The sequence below is a fragment of the Oryzias latipes genome, chromosome 4 (genome assembly GCF_053564925.1).
Source record: "Oryzias latipes strain Hd-rR chromosome 4, Olatipes_Hd-rR_3.1".
NCBI classification, from domain to species: Eukaryota; Metazoa; Chordata; class Actinopteri; order Beloniformes; family Adrianichthyidae; genus Oryzias; species Oryzias latipes.
This window is the reverse complement of record NC_136240.1, coordinates 20,034,633-20,056,891: the sequence shown is the minus strand read 5'-3', so window position 1 is coordinate 20,056,891 and position 22,259 is coordinate 20,034,633. Positions and strand designations below refer to the sequence as shown.

The 22,259-nt window shown below is 39.0% G+C and overlaps 2 protein-coding genes across 8 annotated transcripts in view; one reads left to right on the top strand and one right to left on the bottom strand.

Annotated features, from left to right (window-relative positions):
• Window positions 1-5,282, bottom strand: part of mcoln3b (mucolipin TRP cation channel 3b) — a 6,637-nt gene extending 1,355 nt beyond the window's left edge. For all 4 annotated transcript variants that reach the window (XM_004068080.4, XM_078946628.1, XM_078946629.1 and 1 more), the window contains exons 1-11: window positions 5,019-5,282; window positions 4,170-4,393; window positions 3,911-4,078; window positions 3,466-3,619; window positions 2,458-2,533; window positions 2,279-2,375; window positions 1,858-1,957; window positions 1,672-1,784; window positions 500-649; window positions 309-410; window positions 69-191 (exon numbers count right to left, since the gene is read on the bottom strand). In XM_004068080.4, coding sequence (XP_004068128.1) covers window positions 69-191; window positions 309-410; window positions 500-649; window positions 1,672-1,784; window positions 1,858-1,957; window positions 2,279-2,375; window positions 2,458-2,533; window positions 3,466-3,619; window positions 3,911-4,078; window positions 4,170-4,391 — 1,305 coding nt within the window. In that variant the 5' untranslated portion in view covers window positions 4,392-4,393; window positions 5,019-5,282. The remainder of the gene's footprint in view (window positions 1-68; window positions 192-308; window positions 411-499; window positions 650-1,671; window positions 1,785-1,857; window positions 1,958-2,278; window positions 2,376-2,457; window positions 2,534-3,465; window positions 3,620-3,910; window positions 4,079-4,169; window positions 4,394-5,018) is intronic.
• dnai3 (dynein axonemal intermediate chain 3) lies at window positions 5,234-22,259 on the top strand. 4 transcript variants are annotated; one of them, XM_023954340.2, is made up of 22 exons: window positions 5,234-5,379; window positions 7,117-7,194; window positions 8,348-8,532; window positions 8,836-8,940; window positions 9,130-9,246; window positions 9,356-9,555; window positions 9,657-9,773; window positions 10,179-10,375; window positions 10,539-10,657; window positions 12,608-12,697; window positions 12,897-12,986; window positions 14,056-14,172; window positions 14,821-14,894; window positions 15,371-15,524; window positions 15,933-16,002; window positions 17,656-17,765; window positions 17,913-17,973; window positions 18,180-18,310; window positions 18,918-19,125; window positions 19,855-19,946; window positions 20,301-20,420; window positions 21,734-22,259. In XM_023954340.2, exons 2-22 carry the CDS (start codon window positions 7,140-7,142, stop codon window positions 21,893-21,895), a joined length of 2,574 nt encoding a protein of 857 aa, XP_023810108.1. In that variant the 5' UTR covers window positions 5,234-5,379; window positions 7,117-7,139; the 3' UTR covers window positions 21,896-22,259. The 4 variants fall into 4 exon arrangements, with proteins under 4 accessions (XP_023810108.1, XP_023810109.1, XP_078802750.1 ...); XM_023954341.2 differs by lacking the exon at window positions 5,234-5,379 and adding an exon at window positions 5,492-5,617 and having other exon boundaries at window positions 8,836-8,979; XM_078946624.1 differs by lacking the exon at window positions 5,234-5,379 and adding an exon at window positions 5,500-5,617.

Here is a 22,259-nt window from a genome sequence, read left to right as displayed (position 1 = left end):
AATCGCGAGAACCTTCCCAGCGGTGTCCGTGTTTTCTTTAGACTCTGTGCTGTTTACCGGTACAGTACCTTCTCGTGATACGGGCCCAGGACAACCCAGCCACAAAAACAGTAACTCAGGTATATGATTCCAGCACAGCAGATGAAACGGATCACGTTGGGAAAAGCTGCCCTGAGTGTCAGAAGAAGAATCTGAAAGCAGCAAAAGACGGTTTCCGGGGTTTCCAGATGCATCACTGTTTCTGAAGCGTGTCCATCTCTGCTAACACAACAGATATTAAGACGATGCTAATAAACATGTTTTTGTACATTATACTTCCTGAAGTAACCCATATATCTGATCACACCGATCCAGACAAACATGGTGCCGATGCCGAGGAAGATGCTGCACACGTCATAAGTCGTGAGGATCTAGAAGTGAAAATAATTATTTTTTTAAAGATGGATTCAGACGAGAATTTACAGAGCAAAAAAAAAAAATCAGAATAAATGATTCTCACTTTGGTCTGGATTTCAATCTTGAGAATTGAACCTGTGATGGTGAGCGTGTCGCTGACGATGATGAGGATGTACCATCCGCTCACAAACTCCAGCTTGTCTGACCACGGAACATCTTTGCCGCAGCGTCTGTCACAGAAGCGGCTGTACTCCTGTTGGAAAGCCAGACTGTTTTAGGGCAAATCTAAATGGGGCCAAAGCTAATTTACAAAGAAAAGTACGGCGGATGTAAGAAGACATCTGAGCTATGACAAATGTGTGTGTGTGTGTGTGTGTTGCAATGCTTCCAGGAAGGTCGCTCAGATTGAAATCTGATCCTGTTGATCATGGAAGTCTCATTTAGACACGTATGAATACATGACGATGCATATAGGACAAGTTTAGACTAGATCAACCAGTTTACTCAAAAACAAATGCATCTCCTCTACACATGACTACAGAGGTTTTCACATTCCTGGACAATAAATGGATGACAACAGATTTTAAACATGAAGGCAATCAGATACACTTTACATTTTGAAATTACATGACGATGTAGGAAAAATACATCTAATCAAACTTTATTTATATAGCACAGAGTGCTGTACACCACAAAAAAATAACCAAGAAAAGTTCATTGTTTTACATGAACTGTCCTGTTAAAACGTTATTAATGATAGGCGCTTCATGGAATTAAAACTTTTTACCAACAGTGAATACTTAGTGACTGAAAATAAGTAAATATGTATCTTTTAAAGTTTTTTAAGTGAAAGAAAGGTCATTAAAATGTTAAAAACAGGGCCTCTTTGAACACCAATAAAATGTAATTCTTTACCTGATATGATATGACAATAACAATGTTACTGTTATAGATACAGTAATTAGATTACTGTAGATTATGAGAAAAAATAGTGACATTATTGTAAGTCAAAGCAGAAGAACAGGAATAATAGAAACAAAGAAAGAGGACATAAATTTGCAAACAAGCACTGTTTATTAAGAACGTGTGGTCATTTAGACTTCTGTTGCCCACTAATGAACAGCAACAGGGTCGAAAGTGTTTTCCCTCTGCTTCTGAATTCAGAGTCCAGACACTTGTGTGTCTTTTGGGTGTTCCAGTTTCACACTAAGATAAGTAGAATTAGGCTTCTCTGTTGCTTCATCCTTTATGAAATATTTTAAAATTATTTCTCACCAGCATCAGCTTAATTCCTGTAACCACTGAGCGCGTGCAGAGGGCGAAGGAGATGATGCAGGTTGTAATGATGAGGCAGTCAAACACCACCGTCAGGTAAATACTTTTACCAGCTGAAGGGAATAGACAAACGGATCATTAGAAGCGGTAAACTGGTAGCATCTCGGAGAATTTTAGGAAAATTACCGGCTCCCGACACTTTCCAGTCCCGGCATTCGTTGATTTCCACGTCGTTTTCCAGCTGGACTGCGATCCTGCCGCTGTGAGCTTGATTATCTAAAGTAATCTGTTAACCAGAGGACAGTATTTTAAAAACACACCGATCTCAACAACAAATATCAAATGTTATATGTATTTTTTTAAACAACTTTTGTGAAATAAATCAAATGAAACTTTATTTTTTTAGCACTCCTACAACTCAGATGCCTCAAAGTGATTTACATAAAAACATAATCAAATTTAAAAACAAAACAGACTAGACAACAAATATTTTGTTCAAAACCCGCACAATGTCCCCCACCAAACACACATAATCTGATGCATCACACAAAATCTCATGCTCATTACTGCAGTTTGCTATGGCATGGAGAAACATTTGGTCACATACAAAAACTGTGAAGTCATAGCAGTCGGGCAGCTCTCGGTGTCTCACGGTCTGCAGGTTTATGGCCTTCAGAACGAAGACGATCTTCACAGAGAGTAACCTGAAAGACGAGGATACCCCATCAACTGACAGGTGCTTCAGTTTTGGATGAAGTCGGCGGCGTGTTCCTGGCATCTGCCTACCTTTTGAAATGCACTTTGAAGTGCTGGAGGATCTCCTTTGCTGATGGGGTAAACATGGGATACACATCGAGGCATTCTGGCAAAAACAGGGTCACACACAAATGTTTGGCTGATGTTTGCAAAACAGCTGTGTTTCTATGTGAAGCCACATCTTTTTTTCCTTACCTTTTTATTGTTTTGCAATGGTTTACAGCGTACATCTTTATAGGAAGTACATAAATTGAGGGTTTTAATGAGTTGATCACATGTTTGCTGTTTGCCAAACACACCTTAATCACTCTGCATGTTTGTTTATTGACTTTTGTTTTGCTATTTAAGTCACATTTTGGAAAGTAATCTTCGTGGGCTTTACTTTAAATGCAAGAGACACATTTTATATCTTGATGAAGCTAATTTTTGTATTATTTGTTGGATCACTGTCATTAAAGATGTGTTATTGACATAAAATTGAATAAAGCAATACCTGCCAACACAACTGTCTTAAGGTATCTAGTATCTTTTACATTTTGATATTGGTGCTTTTTGCCTGCCTCCAATCATAATTTGATTTTTTTGTAACCCTTGTGCTATCCTAGGCACTTTAACGTTGGGATTTGGGTCATCTAGACCCACTAGACAGTGCTCTGAACCTTTTTTCTTCAATGATTTGTGAACCTCACTGGTGTCCATGGAATACATGAAATCTTTCCACCTTTATCCACCTTTGTCATGGTAGGGAGAACACGTCAATGTAAGGGTGGGGTCATCTAAGATAGCACACGGGTTAAATGAGTTACTGCTCTGTGTGGTTAACTTAAGCCACAAGCACTTTACACCACAGCTCTGCCCATTTCTTGCCTTACATGAGGCTTAGAAAACAACACCTGTCACTAAACATGCACATGCAGTCGTAATAGCCCATTTCTCAGTGTTATTTATTTATTTTTAGCTGTGTGGTGTATGAATATTTCTTTTTGACTGCTCTTGCAAAATGGGCTTGAGCTCTACTTGGAACAGAAGCGTTCTCACCAGAATCCACGTTGGCGTCGATCTCAAAGGTCTCGTTCCCGGGATAGATGCTGCCGTTCCTGAAGAACTCCTGACACAGCCGCAGAGGCGAGTAGGCTGTGCCGTTCTTCTCAAATTCATGATTGCCGACTGTGTTGTTGTGCAGAAGTCTAAACTGGAAGGAAAAACAGAATAAAACCCAAACAATGCCGTTTAAATATGTATGTGAGGAACTGGGTGAATATGGAAACATTTGAGCTCGAGGGAGAATTACTTTTACAGCAGATCTACAAGTCAAGTGCTCAAAGTCCAGTCTCGTGACAAACTTGCCGTTTGCTGATAGTCGTAATGTTCCAATAACGTACACAAGCACAAATGCAAAAGGAAAAGCTCTATAATGTGGCATAATCATAAAAAAGAAATTGAAATCATGCGTGTTTACGGACATTTGACCAAAAGCCCCTACCTGTGTGATTATGTATTCAATTTGGTCATAAACATCTGCCTGTCTATAAATAGCATAAGTCTCTTTGTCTCCATCAACGTAATCTTTCAGAAAGAGGTGTCTGAACGTCATCAGGTTTTCTTCTTTGAACTCCACAACCATTTGGTTGCTCAGTCCAAAAGACACCAACTACGGGGGAAAAAAAAAAACCACAACAGAAAAACATGACTAACGTGGCGATGCTGACATAAAAAGATCCATCCTGTACCAGCTGACGTACTTGGATGGTAATGATCCCAATCTTGATGATCTGCAGCAGGAGCTTCCATGGCTTTCTTCCTCGTGCGTGGTATTTCTCACAGGGGTTCATGAAGTAATATTTGATCTTTCTCCTGAGGGCTTCCACTTCCTCCAGGTTTTCCAGATGCTCAGACTGGTGCTCTTCCCAGGAGGGAGAGGTGTTGGAGTCGTAGACATCGTAAATGTCCCTGGATTCCTCCATGTCTGAAACCACAGCAAAGCATCTCAGTTACAGACCAAAAAGGATTCCCTTACAAACAGATTTTAGACGAACAGGAAATGTCTGAAAGTTGTAACTCTTTAACTTTTGTGTTGAAATTAACCTCCTTGCTTTTAACCCTTGTGCTATCCTAGGCACTTTAACGTTGGGAGTTGGGTCATCTAGACCCACCAGACAGTGCTCTGAACCTTTTTTCTTCAATGATTTGTGATCTTCACTGGTGTCCATGGATTACATGAAATCTTTCCACCTTTATCCACCTTTGTCATGGTAGGGAGAACACATCAATGTAAGGGTGGGGTCATAGGATAGCATTATGGAAATCCTTTTGTTTCCTGCTAGTTTACATCTGGAATTTGTCTGAGTTTAAAGTTTGTTTGCACTTTAAGGAAGCAAACTACAATGAATATACTGACACAGAAGTCAATAATGAAAAAGAAGGGAAGGAAATGGAAACATGTTAACTGACAAAAAAGTGTGCTAAATAATACAACATAGTTTAAGTTCGGAAACCCGATCAAAAAAAAAAAAACGAAACTAAATTATTCATTAGTCTCTCAGAATGAAAAACGTCTGCGCAAGGACTAACACAGTGAAAGAAAACATTACCTGGCGTCCAGAAAAGCCACTCGATAGGCTTGACTTCAAACCAACAGCCGTTTAAAACATAAAAACTAAAAGAACATATCTTTATCTCAATGATCCATCACAAATTAAGACTTCTTTTTACGCCTAAAAGACCGAACTGAAGTGACGTCCGAAGCACCTGGAGTGTCAAGTCCAGTAGAACTTTTACGTCAGCAATCTAGTTGAATCTTATTGGCTACAACGTCTGTCCATCAAGTCAGTTGGTGTTTATTTCCCGCTTCCCTCGTAACCAATGGCAACAGAAAAGTTGGTGCTTTCTGACCAGCCAAAACCACAGGCTACGAGTGGAGACAGTTAAACACAACCTATTTTTGGAATTACGGTAAGAAAACAAATGTTCTAGTAAAGATTGGATCGGTGCAAATATTTAATATTTGACGCTTTTCAAACAATTGATCACAAGCTAGCTAAAAGCTAGCTAGCTAAATGCTGCTACTACTAACTTGACTGTCGCTGCTCAGGAGTGAATCCTTATCCTACACTTACAGAAAAGCTGTTGAAAGGCTTCATGCCTGGTCTCGTTCGCAACTTAGATGAGAAAGTTTATTTTTATTTTTTAGGTAGCTTTGTTTTTTTCTGTCTTATAACCTTTCAATCTGCTGTAATTTTTTTTACTCCAATGAATTGACAGTAGGTGTATGGAGTGTCATGTACGGTAAAAAAATTCTGTATGTGCAATATTTGACATTAAAGTTCGAAAAAGAAAAGAAAAATAATAACTTTAGCTAAAAAAATAATAATAATACAATTACTCTAAAAAAATACTTTAAAATTAAGTTAATTAATTTAAAATTACTGCTAATAATAACAAATTATTATTATCGGCAGTAATTTAAACAATGCATTGTTTAATATCAACTAGATGGCTTATTTTACTTTTTCAGCCTTCTAGCTGGCTTGTTAAAATGTAATAATAGAATTGTCACCCAAATGTGTCAGTCAGGTTTAGTGTAAAAAGTTTTAAAGAGTTTTATAAAAATTGTGCAGATGAAAAGGATGCTATGAGACACACAATGTTAATAGATAGATAGATAGATAGATAGATAGATAGATAGATAGATAGATAGATAGATAGATAGATAGATAGATAGATAGATAGATAGATAGATAGATAGATAGATAGATAGATAGATAGATAGATAGATAGATAGATGACTTTATTAATCCCACAATGGGGAAATTTCATTTATCTGTGGCAGCAACACGACATTCAGAAATAATCTATATAATATAACATCAATAAAGGACATCACAAATGACATTTATATTAAATAATTAAAAATATTACTAACATTATTATGAAAAATTATAATCAAAAATGAGATTCTAATTAAATAAAGAAATAAATATTAAATATTAAATAAAATACAGCTGCAAAAGTGTAAAAAACATGCGGTTTGCAAAACATGTAAACTGTAAAAAAAACATTACAATTTTTTTCAAAATGCAGAAATAACTAATGAAGTTCACACCAAAAACAAAGACAAACAACTGTTCGGGAATAAAAAACAATTTAAAATTGAAAAATAAATAAATAAATAAATATCACTATCAATAAATAAAAAATATTTTAACATAAGGAGCAGAGGAAAAAAGTTAGTCATTTATAACACAGTAACAAGTGTTTTGCATTCCATCTATTTGCAGTCAAATTTAATGGTACAGTAGGAATAATGGTGTTTATTATTTCTGTTTTATTCATTTACATTTTTTAGGGTCATAAATTAGACAGGATACATTGGTGCATTTTTGCAGACAATTTTGAGGAGGACAGCATTTATAATTGTCATCTTTTTTCATCCAAAAAGTTTGAAAGATGTCTTTTTTTAAATAAAAGAATAATTAATGGGTGTCTTAAGTCACCGTGAATTGGTCTCCAGTGAAATGGAATCACTACTAAAACAAAGTGAGTGCAATTCGTATATTCTCCACAAGATGGCACCACCTCCGTGATTATTCTTTTTTGAAAGACAGTCTGAAGTTTTTGTGCTAAATCACTTGGACATTAATCCAAGTGATCAAGTCATTGATAACATGTTTGCATTTTGTTTATCCACAGAATGTGTTTGTCTATAGACAAGAATGGCACCCAAGAAACAACGGAGGTCCAGAAGTGCTGCAAGGAGACAGGAGAAAAGTGAGATGTCATCTTCTTTGTTCATGTTTTTCTTGACATGACATTACATAGACCCGTACTGTGTCCATGTGTTTGGTAATTCTTTCAAGATTCTTTAAAATCAGATTAGCTTTTGTTTATTTTTTCACTGATTTCATCCTCTCATAGCTCAAACCCCTAGTTAGCAATTGATGGAAAGCAGATTTGTTTTGATGAACTTGCAGGCATTCTTTGAGACACCTACCTTAGTCTGACCCCCCACATACGCACACTTTTTTTTTCAAACATGTGCAGTGCTTTCATAATCTAAGAACATGGAATATTGCAAATGGTTCTTCGTTTGGTCGCTTACACAAAATATTTCCCAGGGGTCCGAATGCCGCAGGTGACTCACCTCTTTGTGAAATGAAGGGTGAGTTTCCACTACAATGATCTGGCGTGAGGCGTAAAGTGCTGTGAGTGGAAAATCTCGACACGCCCAGCTGGGAAGTGGTTCCTTAAGTTGAACATTCCCAGCATCCCCCTCAGCAACCTATACAGGTCATTTCCTAGAGCCGTGTTGAATTAACGCTGTTCTGGGCACAGCCTGGCCGGAAATATGGACAAGTACCGGTACAAAAAAGGACAAAGAAATCTTGTGATTTGGTGGTATCATGTGAGCTCCATTTCTGTAAAAACACAGGAATTCAGTTCAGCTGGACTTTGCTGATATGCTACTCACTGATATTGCCTTTCAGTCTAATATAGTTATGACATAACTCTCCAGCCTGCAGCAGCAACCATGGAACACAGGCATCGTTGGACTTATCATCATTATCAGTCATTGTTTTATCTGAATCATTGTTTTATCTTTCAGAAGTTTAGTTAAACTCCTGAAATCCTCCTTAACACACATTGTCCTGGATAATAGTAGTTGTGTTTTCCTCACAATAAATGCTCATCTCCCAAAGTTTCCCTTCTGATATTACAGATTGTTACAATTGTTTTTGCAATAGATGCAATCTTCATCAAACATTTTCAATGTATGATTCCTGTGCAGAAAAGGAATTTAAATCCGATTAAGATTCTGGAAAGGTTCCGCTATGTTGTTGAAGCTTTAAACAATTGACTTGTGTCCATTCAGATCCAGCTTCCACATATGACCTCCTGTGTCTTTCATTCTTCTACCATGCAGGCCAGCCTCATTGCATCTATCCTCTGGCCCTGACGTCAGCCACGCAGGAGCTTTTTGAGTGTCGTGCTGATGAGGATGTCACCAGGGACCGCCCTTATAAGCTGCTAAGAAAACACGCCATCATACAGGACATAAAGACCCGAGCTGCGGTGTCTGATTTCAGCCCTGTGGAGCAGATCCTGCTGGTATGGAGAGGTGGTGGGAAGTTCAATTGTTCTGCAGATGAAGGAAACAAAAACACGCTATGATGACACGCAGAGTGAGAGGCCGTTCTCCTTCTGTCTGTGGTGTTTGATACAAGCCAGTCGATTTCTGACTCCTGTTTTTAAAAGTTTGAACATCAAAGGTCTGACTTTCAGAGCCCGTATTTCATGTCTGAAATCATCACCAACAACTATCTCCTTTAAACGACTACTTTTTCATGCAGTCTATAATTAACCTTTTGCACATTATACTGCAAAAATGAATGCTGTAATTCTGTCTGGCAGGACTATGCAGAGGAAGAGATTCTGCTGGTTTTTGACAACGACTCCGCTTTTGGTCAAAGCTTCTACTTGGATTTGACACCAGAGGCCAAGCACAGATTAACCAAAGTCAGTAGACACTGGTAATAGGGATTCTGCTAGCTATAGGTCTGTATTTTTATGCAGTCTTTGTCAAAGTCTTTGTTTTATTCTTCCAATCTTTTTTCGATGCTTTACCATTTTGCTCCAATCAAAAACATTTTGAGGACCGCTTGTGACAACTCCAGGGATTCACGTTGAACTCTGTCTGTCCTGCAGCTTCACGATTCTGAGCTGTTTGAGGATGAAATGAGAAAAACTCCAGAACCAAAGAATTCCACATCTTTCATCACCGAAAAGGAAATAGAGCAGGAATCCGTAAAGGAAAGAGAAAAGGTGTTGCTCCATTCAAACAAAGACCTGTTAAACACGTGAAAAGGGTTTCCTCTCCATAACACGTGTGCGCAGGCTGAGCATCAACGATTTCGGTTCTTTGTCTTCACAGCTGAGGCTGAAATTCTCAAGACTGCAGGTGGAGTTGGGGACCCCAGTCTCTTTGTCTGACTACAACGTTGCAGATTCAAAGCATAACTATGTGGAGTTTCCCTCCTACCAAGACAACAGATCCTTCATCAAGGTGATGCAGAGGGACTGTGGGATACAGGCAGTTTCCAGATTGCAAAGCGATGCCACTCAAACAGCATGGTAAAAAAAAAAAAAAACAATTCGAAAAAAATCTTTGTGCAGAGTCAGACATTTTTGTCAGCTCAGGGTAGCTAACGTATCTTTTTTTTCTGTTTTTGCAGGAAGCCTAAGAAGAACGACTTTACTCAGTACAGTCCTCAAGAATTCAGCCAGGAGGAAAAAGAAGCCATCATTCAGAGCGAGAGTCTGAAGAACTTTTCCAAGTCAGTGATCCCCAGGTAAAACTTCTGTATATCCACTGAATTTCTTCTTTAGGATTTTTTTTTTATTGTGGTAACAAGCTGAGACACAACATTCAACCAAAAAAGCACCAAAACCACAAAAGAAACGTGTCTGCTAGTGCAGCTAAAGGAGCGTTGTTATGTTCTCAAAGCAGACTGTGAAGTACTATAGGCAGTTTAGAAGTAAAAGAGCAGTCCAGTACATTTTAGCTTTTATTGCTGTGAGAAAGTGTGAGATCATTACGAGAAACTGCTCTATGATCTCACACTCTCCAAAGTCGTGTTTAGTGTGCTTGGTTTTGAGGTAAGAAGTGAATAATCAACAAGAACTCAGGGAGGGAGAAGTGTTCTGCTTTGCATCACTAACTTTTATTTGTGGTTTGATTGTTTTTTTTTCTGTAGGGTGTTGTGTGCCCTTCAACAGCAGGAGATTGGAGACGTGTTTGTTGATGATTTTGAGGCTCTGGGGACAGCAGCCGATGCTGGCGACCTCCCAGGACAGACGTCTGACCTGCTGGTTTTTCACAAGGGCTTCACAGACAAAATGCACACCAAAGACAGGAAAATCAGCTGCGTGAACTGGCATCCAACCATCCCTGGTGAATCATGACCTTTCAGACCTTTCAGTCCAGAGACATACATTCTGTAATATTTCTTAAGTGAAAAACGTGTTGGTTGCATCAGGATTGAACCCAACAGAACACATCATTGTGCTGATTATATTTACTCCAGCTTGAAACCTTGTGTCTCTTGATGCGACAGGTGTGATAGCTGTGGCTTTGACAACGAAAAAGGGGGAAGAGTTGATCGACTCTGCCGTGTTTGGCTCCCGACCTTCTTACATTGTCGTCTACAGCTTCTCCTTCCCCACTAATTCCCAGGTGAGATGAGAGCAAAAAGCTGCATGAAAGCAGAGACGCCTCACTGCCTCTCCTCCCACCTTCATCCGATCCATGCTTTCTCAGCAAGCGTCGTGAAAGATATGCTCATCTCGTTGCAGATCGAGCTCCACGAAGGAAAATTTGAGTGACCCTATTGATTAAACCCGAGCACCCAATCAATAAACAGAAAGAAGGAGAGAAAGAGACCATCCGTTTAGTGTTTGTAAGGGCAGGGAACAAAGGGTGGACCAGTTTCTTTTATCTCTCTGTGACGTTTTTTATCCATTAACATTTCTTAAAAACAGTACTCACATCTCACTTTATGAGGCTAAAATACTTATTTTAGGTGTACATTGATGGCAGCTCTGTTCTTCTTGGTCGACCTTCTCACTTCCTGCTGCCTGTTTTTAGTTTATACACTCCTTGTGGGGTGGGGTCTGCCATCCTCTCCATGTACTGAAACACACATGGGAGCAGAGGGAGATAAATGGTAAATGGCGTATTCTTATAAAGCGCTTTTCTACCTTCCTCGAAGGCCCAAGGCGCTTTACAGTCACAGTCCCGTTCCCCCATTCACACACACATTCACACACTGATGGCGGCTCCGCTGCCGGGCGCTGGCGCCAACCTTTCACCAGAAGCAAGATGTGGTTCGGTGCCTTGCCCAGGGACACTTCCACACATGGGCGGGAATCGAGCCAGCAATATTCCAATCAGAGGTTGACCGCCCTACCGCTGCACCACAGCCGCCCCAATATTTATAAGCCAGCTGTAATTTTGAGCCTGAGCTTGAGTTGCTTTTCACTTTTAGGTGAAATGGTTTTACAGTGTCTCCAGTTACACATTGCTGTACTTTAAAGTTATCTATATTTGGTTAAACCTCCATTAAAAAAAAAACAGGCTTGTACACAACATTTGTAACGAATACAAAATAAATACAGAATATTTGGGGGGTTTTCAGCAGCAAATGGTAAATGGCATTTACTTTTATCACGCTTTCCTACCTTACTTGAAAGCCCAAAGCTCTTTACAGTCACAGTCCCATTCCCCCATTCACACACACACATTCACACTCTGCTGCTGAACACTGGCACCAACCTATGACCACCAGGAGTGATGTGGGGTTCTGTGTCTTTGACACAAGGCGGGAACCAAACTTGCAGTTTACCCATCAAAGGTTGACTGCTGTATCTCTGCACCACGGCCACCCTCTATGAAGTTTACTTTATTATGTCATCTTCCACAAAGAAAAAAACAACCAATAAAAACTTTCATGGGAACATTTCAGTCCATAAAAGATAAACTGCATCCACTGCAATCAAAGATCAAAACAAACAAACAAAAACTGACGAGTTCTTGATAATCTTGTTAAATTCAAGGTTTTATCATGTCATGCTACATTCATAGTGGGGATGTGATGTGTGCTTTAGAACGCACTAAAAACACATTCTTGAATGTGCATTTATCCTATGTGGTTCTATGTGGTCTATGTGGTTGAATTAAGGGGGGACGTCATCCATTTGTCACTACCAAGTCAGAGGCCCTGATTGGTCAAAATTTGACCTGGTTCAAAGATTCAAAGAGTCCCAAAACAATCATATAAACCTACATAGTTACATGCGAAAGCGAGAGTTTTGAAGCCTAAAACGCACTTTTACACCTGTTTTCATGAACTTTTCATTGAACATTGAAAGCAGTCACTTGAACCCACTTTCCGAGGGCGGTGTGATCGTTGTTGTACTCCGAAGCAGCACAGCAGACACACCCTTCTCCAGACTGTAGCTCCACCTGTGGCCAGCTTAGCTCACCATAGTTAAACCTTTTATGGAAGAAAATCACAATAAAGTTAGTTATAAATGTAGTTTGTTCAAATTAAATAAAAAAAATATTTATGATAGAAGTTTAATATTTTCTATGTGATTTTCCTGTTTTTTTCTTTTCTTTTGGTAGTTGCTGCTGAGAAGCCCTGGGGACATTTTATGCTTCGAGTTCTGCCCCTCAAATCCAAATGTCATTGCTGGTGGCTGCATAAACGGACAGGTGAGAACGTCAAAGTCCACTGCATCTCCTGGTTTTTGTTTTTGGCAGTCAACCCTGTTACTTTTATCATGCTTTTTCGATTGTCGTTTTTTTTCCTTTCACATTTCTTCCCCTGCATTCAAACAACATTCCGAATATTTCTCAGGTGGCTCAAATATTTCTTTGGTGTCACTGGTTTGTTAAACTGCTGTTGTCTCAGGTTGTGCTGTGGGACATCTCGGCTTACGTCACGTGCTTACAGGGTACCCAGCCCAGCGGGACACATTCCTCAGACAATAAAGACACATTTGTAAGTATCCATATCTAGTTTCCTATGTTGGAAAAATCCTGCAAAGGTAAATGATATTTTAAATCTGTTTTTTATTTTTATTTTTTTGCATTTCTAATACTTTACTTTTACTCAACTGACATCCAGTGATGTCAGTTGAGTAAAGCTAAATATTATTCAAACACCTCAGTGTCAAGAATGTCAAAACAGCTTCAGAGGTGTTGTGTAACCCAGTTGGATGATGATATGGTTCCTTCTGGGTTCTCATCTTCACTCTTTCATTAGAAGAGAATGTAGTTACTCAATGATGCTTTTCCAGCCCGTCACAACTTGATCCACACATGTGCAAAATGCTTTTTTAAAGTACACATTTTTACCCATTTGGGCTCCACATCTGGGATAACTCTAAAGCAAACAAATGATTGAGTAAGGTAACGTCCCTGTTTGAACTCCCAACCCTAAAAGTGTCTTATCATCTGTTGACACTTTCCACCCGACCACTGTCTTTAAACAGACAGGTACAGTGCGCCTCTATTATGCAGCCTGCGTTTGCTTTGTGCGTTTTTTTTTATTGCCTCCACAGTGGAGCAGCTGTCTCCATCTTTCTCCTGGCGTTCTTATTCTCCTTTTCTGCTTCGCCCCCGCCCTCTACGCCCTCAGTCATTTGTTCTTGTTTGCTCTTAATTCCCCAGAGTCAACAGCAACAGCTCCCATTTGCCAGCTGTTACACAAGTCCCCTTCCCACCACCACCATGGCTTGTTCTTGATAAATCAGTTGTGTGTGTGAAGAGTGGTACTGTTATGTGGACAAGCTTTGTTTTAGATGTAGATTCATGTTAGGTCTGTGCTCCACATCCACCTGTTACTGTTTTACCAGACAAATAGACTAAATGTATCAACTGTGACATTTTAAAACATCTGTGGTAAAAAGTTTGACTTGTTGGAAGTGGTAATTTGAGATCACTCTTTTGGATTTATGTCTTTGAGATCTTGTTTTTTTCATCTTCTGAATGATGAAGATGACTTAATTATGAAAGCGTATGTATTGAAACCGTACAAAATTAACCTTTTGTGGTTACATTCCTTCCAGAACTTTGATGAGAAGAAAGCGGGGACTCCCACTGTGGACTTCTCCGCCATGTCTGATATAAAAGCCACCCACAAAGCCAGGATCACTGATATCCATTGGCTGCTGCCATCAGTTCAGGTAAATTAACCCGAAAAGCTAAGAGCCTAACAGTATTGATCTGCCCAATTTCCATTATTTGAAGTCTAAGCTTATTTTATAGCAATCAAAAGTGCTATTTTTGTACCGAAATGTTAAATACTTTTCTCCACAAATTTATTAATTTGTCCAAATGTTTACCCTCAAAAAGGAACCCCTTTGCGAAATAATGAACACTTAGGACGACAAGTTAAAAGTGGAAAGTCTTACCATCAATAAAAACTGTCAATACTTTTGCAAATAGAAAAGTTACAGTTGTTCATACTTTAAAAAGTTTCTTTATAATATTGTTATTCCCAATAAAAAATGTCCTGATTTATTACTGCACTAATTTCCACTTAAAGTACAATACTTGAACTCAAGTGTTTGCTGTATTATTGAAAAAGAATAGAAATAACAAACAACACTTGCAGTTATAGAGGCATGAATGACATCCATTGGTCATACTCTGATTTAATACATTTTATTAGGAGAGTAATTTTATTTTATGATTGGTCTCTCATCTTCATATATCTTTAGATCTGCTTTTGTTCATCCTGAGAAAAGAAAAGCCACTAAATTACTAATGTCAAGCTTTAGCATCACTAAATGTCAGGTGTGTTGAGTTGATCCACTTTTTTCTCTGGTAAGGTAAGTTCAGCAGGTGTGCCTGTGGAGAACACATCCAACATTTCTGTTCAGATCGTCACCTGTGGCCTTGATGGGTATGTACTGAACAAATTCTGGATTGGTATCGTTACTAGTTCAGAACGGACTGTTTTTCACAAACATACCGGGTAAAAGTATGATGTTTGGAGAGCAGGAGCAGACAGCGTTGCTCTGTCAACCCTTTCTTGGTGGCAGATGCAGCCTATTGTTTCAGATTTAAACATGAGTACCGGGTGCTGTTAATCAAACCCACCTTTCCCACCCAAATGACACACTTTGTTTTACCATTAAATCCAAAAGTAAAACCTAAATTTGGGTTGTTGTTTTCTTCTTTTTCTTCTTTACACTTTATGATGACTTTGTAATAATTCACAATAAAGCCATTGTGAATTCTGTATGAATGAAAATAATTCAGATGAGTTCAGAACCGATGATACATTATAGTAAAAATGCAGAATAGGACTTTCTTAAGTGTTTCTGTTTGAAGGCATGTTTGACTAAATACTGTGTATGTTTTACTCCCGCTTCAAAGCACCATTATGTTTTGGGACTTGAGAGTGCCAACAGTTCCAGAGCAGCCACTGGCAGCTACGAAGCAGGAAGTGGACCAGAGGACCACAGGGACAAGCTGGAGTGTCCCTCAACCCTTCAAACACCTGAGGTCCACATGGAAACCTCTGTTCAAGGTCTATTCACTATTTTTGTCAGGCTTCCATCAGTAAAGCAAGTTAGCTGTTAATGTGATTCATGCAATTACATTTTTAAAGTGATAACAGCATTACTCTAAACATTTTGAAGAAAAACAAATATTTTTCAGATGTTAAAATTGATATGGAGTAATGTTAACACTGCAAAAACGGAATCCTGAAGTAAACAGACCCTTTTTTTCTGTCTTGCAAGAAAAATAATCTTATTAAGTAAATTTTTCAATAGTAAAATAATCTTAGTTTGACAAAACATGTCTTAGTGACTAGACATTTTTTTCTTAAAAGAAGAATATTTGTTCATTCAAAGAAAATTCTTCAAATATTTTGAATTTTGGATATATTTCTAGTCATGTTTATTTGTTGACCCTCCTTCTCCTTCTGCTGAAGATGGATTTCAGTGATGAACATGTTCCTGTGAAGTTTAGCATGGATCTGTGCACCTGCCACAGGAACACAGGTGGGAACTCACGGCGGCATGTGGGGCATCTTGACTTGTGATCATGACATGGGGACTGTCTGTTGAAGATTAACGTTACTATCTGATCTATGTGACAGCTTTGTGTGAGTTGCTATCCTTTTATTTGTTATTTTTTAATAAATGGCAGGTTTGGATTCTTGACATTTTGTTTTGCATTGTCAAGCACAGTGATCAGCGGTGCAGAGCTCATTCAGGCCCCCTGTTCCCGTCTTTGGTCTTTGGTTTCAAACAACCCCATCTGAGTAATACCGTACTTCCAAAACAAGGCCTTCATAGTTGCGGAGCTCAGAGCTAGCCGACTGTCAGCTGTTTGCAATATGCTGCTCGGACTTTTGGAGAAGGAGAGGATGACCATGTGTGACCTGGCTGCTCACAAAGAGGCCTGTCTTTGTCCGGCGTCTGTATACAAAGCTCTGGTGGCTGGATGTTTATAGAATTAACCACAGTCCCTTATTAGGGTTTTAATAAAAAATCCCTTTTGGTTCATATTTTGGTCTGATGTCTGACTCATATTGAATGTGTTTAGCATTTTGCTTGTCAGATCAGATGCTGCTGTCATTTCATCTTCACTTTACATAATTACCCACATCAGGACCGTTGAAATTAGGGGACAGTTTAGCGTCATCACACCGTGCTAAAAAGAGATCTTTGTGGATGCGGCTGGGCATCATCTGGGCCGTGCCGTCACGCACATCTTAAGTGGAACAAAGTGGATTCAGAAGATGTGTGATTGGGTTATCTGATCTGACCTTCAGGAGTTGCTAGATGAAGGACCGCGAAGAGACAAAGACGCACTGTCCCTGACAGACAGTCGAGCTTTTGTCATGGAAACGATTCTACCTGCCCAGGTTATCTAAGCACCTTCATCCTTTACGCCTTGTCCGTCTTGTCTCCATTACTCTCACTACTTTCTTTTTTTTTTTACATTCTCCTTTTTATTCCCCCTCTGGCTGCTTTATCATTTCCTCTTCCCTCCCTTTGCTTCCATTTTGTCTAAGGTTACAGTACGGACTGAATCAGTGTCACTGTTTCCTTACTTTAACCCTTTATTTTGGCAGGAGCAAGTTCTCCCGGTTTCCTTACTTTGACATGTTTCAAAGATAATTATATTGTGAAAATGCTAAAAATGGGTAAAATCAGGGCTCTTCAGGCAAAAAGAGGAAAAAAACATTTTCGGGGTAAAAAATCGCATAATTTGAAGATATAATCAGCTCAGAATGTTTTCAGTCAAACTGCTGTAATTGTAACTTTTTTATTTGTTCACAAATTATTGTTCTGTTGAGGGCAACCATTAAAAAATCAAACTAATTGTGTAGCAGTATAACCAGATGTTTCATCCAGCAGAAATCAAAAACGTTTTTGTTTTGTTTCCTCCATTTGAACTTTTGCTGCAGAATTCTGGATCATTCAAAGACTTTCAACAAAACCATTTTGGACGTAGGATTCTTTCACTTCAGCCTTGAAATAACAAACTGCGTGAGATGTTTTTTCTGCATCACTCCAACACAGGATGTTCCTGATTTTGGCAGTAATGCATCGGTGAAAGACGTCAGCTGTGGACCTGCAATTTATTTTTCAAGTAAAAAAGGATTTGTCTGTCCAAACACGATTTCTCTTCAATCCTGTCAACAGCAAAGGAGCTTTCAGAGAACCAGCCAGACTACAGTCAGCTCAGAATACCTCCAGCCAATGAAATGAGGGTTTTGGAAGATGTGAACACAAGGTTCTACGCAGGAACTGAGGTTTTGTAAAGGATTTTACTTGATAAAGAAATACTGTTGTCAGTTCATTGGTCAATAACCCTGACCCGTCACCCGAGAAGGAGGAGCAGGGTTATTTTACGGTTTCGTGCTCTGGTTTTAATACCATATTTGCATTTTTACTGGCAGGATGGGGAGATCATTTACATTGACTGGAAAGTGGGAAAGGATGAGTCTGGGCAGCAGTTCAGTGAGTGCTTTTTCTCTGTCATTGTTAACAGAAGTAGTATAATATTTTTTATCTGGTAACAGTTTCTAGTTTTCCATCTTAGGATGTTTGGATTGCAGTTTGCGTCAGACGTTTTTGTGAAATCTTTAGGCTCTTCCTTGACCACAGGAGAGCTTCTGATGTCTCTTGAGATGAATGCTGGGAAAGCGGTGTCTTGTTTCTCACAGGTCCAAAGCCGCTCGTCTGCGTGAGAGCTCATCTGATGATGGTGAACACAGTGCAGAGATCCCCCTTTTTCCAGGACATTATTTTGACATCAGGACCCTTGCACTTTGCTATCTGGAAAGAGGGCGTTACGGTAACAAATATGAAAGGATGTTTACATTTTTCAATTGATTTAAGATGTATTGTTCATTCAAAACAGATGCAGTTTGAATGTCAAAAAAGAGAGAAAGCTTTATATCTAGAAAGGTTGAAGTTAGACTTTTCTTTAAGAAACAAACCAAGCTGACAGATAAATGTTGCACATTCAAGAACGCTCACATCATGGATTCTTGAATACGCTTTTAGCATTATGGTGTTCACACTTGACTGTCACTCCCCAACAATTGCGTATGTATCAACAGTTGGAAGAGGCTTGGTGCGAAATGTTGAAGTGAAATGGTTTGTACTTCTGTGAATTAAAAAGGACGTTATCCATACGTCACTTCTTAAACCGAGTCCCTGATTGGTCAAAGTTCAACTAGTTTAACTCTCAACGTGCGTTCAATGACCGAGTGTTTTGTACATAAAGCCAAAAAAAGGACTTAAAAATGTGCGTGGCAACGTGTAGGCAGGTGGGTAAGCCCAAAGCGTACATATAAGCGCACATACATAGACTTCTCATTGAAAATGCTTGAATGTCCATTGGTGAAGGCAGTGTGAACATTACATAATAGATTCAAACTTGCTTCATGCTGCAACAGGAAGGCCCCCTGGTCAAGTCTCAGTGGAGCGGGGATGAAATCACCATGGGATGTTGGTCCTTGTCACGGCCCGCTGTGTTCTTCATCGGGAAAGCCAACGGCTGCTTGGAAGTGTGGAACCTGCTAGAAAACGGCGTCAAACCTGTGCATGTCCAGATGCATATCACCAGCTCCAGGATCACCTGCCTCAAACCCTGGGCTATGTCCTGTGAGTTTCCATCCTCTCAGTACTGCATACATGCTTTCTTCAGTTGGAAGGCATGACTCCAGTTTTTAATATAAAGCAAAGTGAATATGCATGATTTCATGGTAACAGGTGCACAAATATTAGAGATGTTACATAGTTTTTCACAGGTTTTGCTTAAGGGATAGCAGTAAGCTTAAACTGTTGGTAGACTACAGACAGTCCTAACAGGATGAATAACCTCTGACACTCGCTATAGAATTCTTCATGGTGAAAAATGAAGCCTGAACTGGACTTTAGGTCCCTCCAAAAGTTTGGAGCTCTGTTTACTCTAGCCTATCAAATAACCATACCCCAAATATGTGCCCACACAGTCGTCATGAACAGGAAAAAAGCATTGTTTATTAAATTGAGCCTTGAAACTACACTGTACTTGCCTTTATCAATGGATGGCTGCACAGTAGCATGGTGGTTAGCACTCTCGCCTCACAGGGAGAGGTTCCTGGTTCAACACCAGCTGGGTCCTTTCTGTGAGAAGTTTGCATCTTCTCCTCGTGCATGCATAGGCTTTCTCCACAGTCCAAATGCATGCTTCATCAAATTGGACACTTGGTAGAGACCCCCTGACATTTCAGCATTAACTGTGGTGCACTGAAGGCTGCGCTTTCAGCGTCCTCTTTGTACAGACCCACGTTTCTAGTTATGGTTTCTAACCATGAGCCCCATGATATTTAATTGCTTTGTACCCTCTAGTAAGGAAGCATTTCCTCGCCGTGACAAATGACCTTGGAAGTCTCCGCATCTTTGAGATTTTAAGGACACTCTACCATCCTTCCAAGAATGAGGTAAGACGACCCAAATATTCACTCATTCGCACCAGACTTGTTCAGTCCTAACAGGGGTTTGGCTCTTTGACATGCAGGAAAAATGAGTCTTAGTTTATTTGCAAATGCCAGTTTTAATTTTCCTTTCCACCACCTTAAAGAGGGCTTCCCACCTTGAGCTTTGAAGTCCACACGGACGTTCCTGGGCATTGGTTTTAGAGCCAAAATTTAAATGTACAGAGCTGTAGCAGCAACTATCACAACATTTATCATTACAAGTCATAGATCCATGAGGTTTTATGTCATAGCAACATGAAAAACTGTCATCAATGACAAAATCACAAAGAACCAATATTCTCCTTTATTTTTTTGCAGCTCTCACGCATGGAAAAATACTTTGAAATGGAGACAGACTATTTGAGGTTTTGGCAAGATAAGGAAAAACTCTGGTCCAAAGAGAAGAAGGTGGCAGAGAAACCAGAACAGAAAAACGTGGTAAGCAGCAGTTATTATTGTTGAGCTAAAAACTCTCCCTGCGGTCCACAGACGATGTGAAAACAGACAATAAAAAAAAGAGATACATGAGACCAAAAGCATGAGTTACAGCCAGGATTCTGCACTCCATCACTACGTCAGTCTCAGTCTCTGATCAGAAGAAAAGAGATTTTATATATGTGGCTAATGATATCAACGTTTCCTTGTTGGAAATTTAGTTTTTTTGACCAGAAGTAAGACAATTTTGCAAGTGTGCTCAGCAAAAAAAGAGAATACTTAATGTAGCTTTTAAAAAAGAGGTTTTGAGCTTCCATGTCATTTAGGGAGACCCTCGTTTTAGAACATTCCAAGCAGCCCTCTGCTGCCCACCTCTGTAGACATGCTCATTTTATTTTCCAGCAGGGCCTGGTTCTTACCAACATTGCCAAAAATCCCACTTCCGTGTTTATAGACTGTAGTATCCCTCCAAGTGACCCTTCTGAGCTAAAGTCCACAGAGTATGGAGTATGTTGTTTGAAGAAGCGTAAGCAGATCAGCTTCATACCAGACTGCATTTCTGCAGCAATTCATGAAGATAAAAGTCCACTTTTAAGAAGAGCAACATTTCTGCTACTTCCTTTTCGATGGTCTTAAACAACATTTGAATATCTGAGACACTAAATTTAATTTTTTGGTGTACATTTGAATAATTAGAATAAACAGAAAAAAACACATTTACCAGTCTTTCATATGGTACCTTGAAGTGTAAATCAAATAAAAAAACAACTTCATGCAAAAAACATATTAACATCAAGTCAATTAAAAAAGCAAAACAATAAATACTAAACAACATTACATTTTAGAAAGCAAAACAACATTATTGAAACCAAAATGTTATTTTTAAAAAACAAAAACAAATTCCAGAAAAATTAAATATAATAAAATGACGTGTTTTAGAAAACATAAATAATTTCAAGAATTCAAATGAATTGTTAAAAAGAATCAAACTAAATAAGAAACCAGAAAAGGTAGTTATTATGGGCATCACTGATTGGATGAGGACTTTTGTTCCCCCTTTTTCAACTGGAAGTTATTAAGCGTCGTTTATGTTCCGACAGATATTCCTTTAAACTTGTGGCCACATAAACTGCAAAAGTTTGGTGATTGCTCAACCAACTCTTTGCCACTGTTCAGGCAAAACATCCTTCTGCTTTCCCTCTTCTTCAAAGTGAAGACATTACTGTAACAGGACATATTTGAAGACCTTCGTGTGGTAAAGTATTTTTCTGTAGCTCCATGGTTGTAGTTGTTTCTCATGGGATTTTTCTGCACAGGAACCCAGCAGATCAATTAAATCCGTGTCCACCGCTGAAGAACAGGAGCTGAAAAAGTACAATGACTTCAAGATGTTTGAGGAAAGCATCCTAAAGGAAATGGGGCTGTGGCCATCTGCTGGCTCAAAGAATACCAGTAATCCCATTCACAAAATGGATTAATTGTCCATCAAGTATAGTATTTTTGTTCTCAAATTTATTATTATTCTTTGCATTGAAAAGATACTGAAATTTCTGACATTTAAACCTCCGTTAACTGTCTTTTCTTGCATAAACTAATCAACAGTTAGAATATTTCTGTTTCGTTTTTTTGCCTGAAATGTTGTGAGTGAATAAGATTCTATTTAGAGAAGTTCAGTTTTTCCCCTAGAAGTTTTTAATTTTCTGCAATTTCTAGATGTAATATTATAAAAATGTTGTTTCATTAGATAAATTATTGATAAATGGTTTCATAGCCACGCCTTGCGAGGATTTTCTCACTGTTGATGGGGTTTCTAATAAACAAAACCTGGTTTAACCAAAAAAA

Coding starts and splice junctions, on each gene's coding strand:
- dnai3 (XM_023954340.2), top strand. CDS start 7,140: ATGGCACCCAAGAAACAACGGAGGTCCAGAAGTGCTGCAAGGAGACAG. Junction 9,774..10,178: donor TCCAAGTCAGTGATCCCCAG/GTAAAACTTCTG, acceptor TTTTTTCTGTAG/GGTGTTGTGTGCCCTTCAAC. Junction 10,658..12,607: donor CCTTCCCCACTAATTCCCAG/GTGAGATGAGAG, acceptor TTCTTTTGGTAG/TTGCTGCTGAGAAGCCCTGG.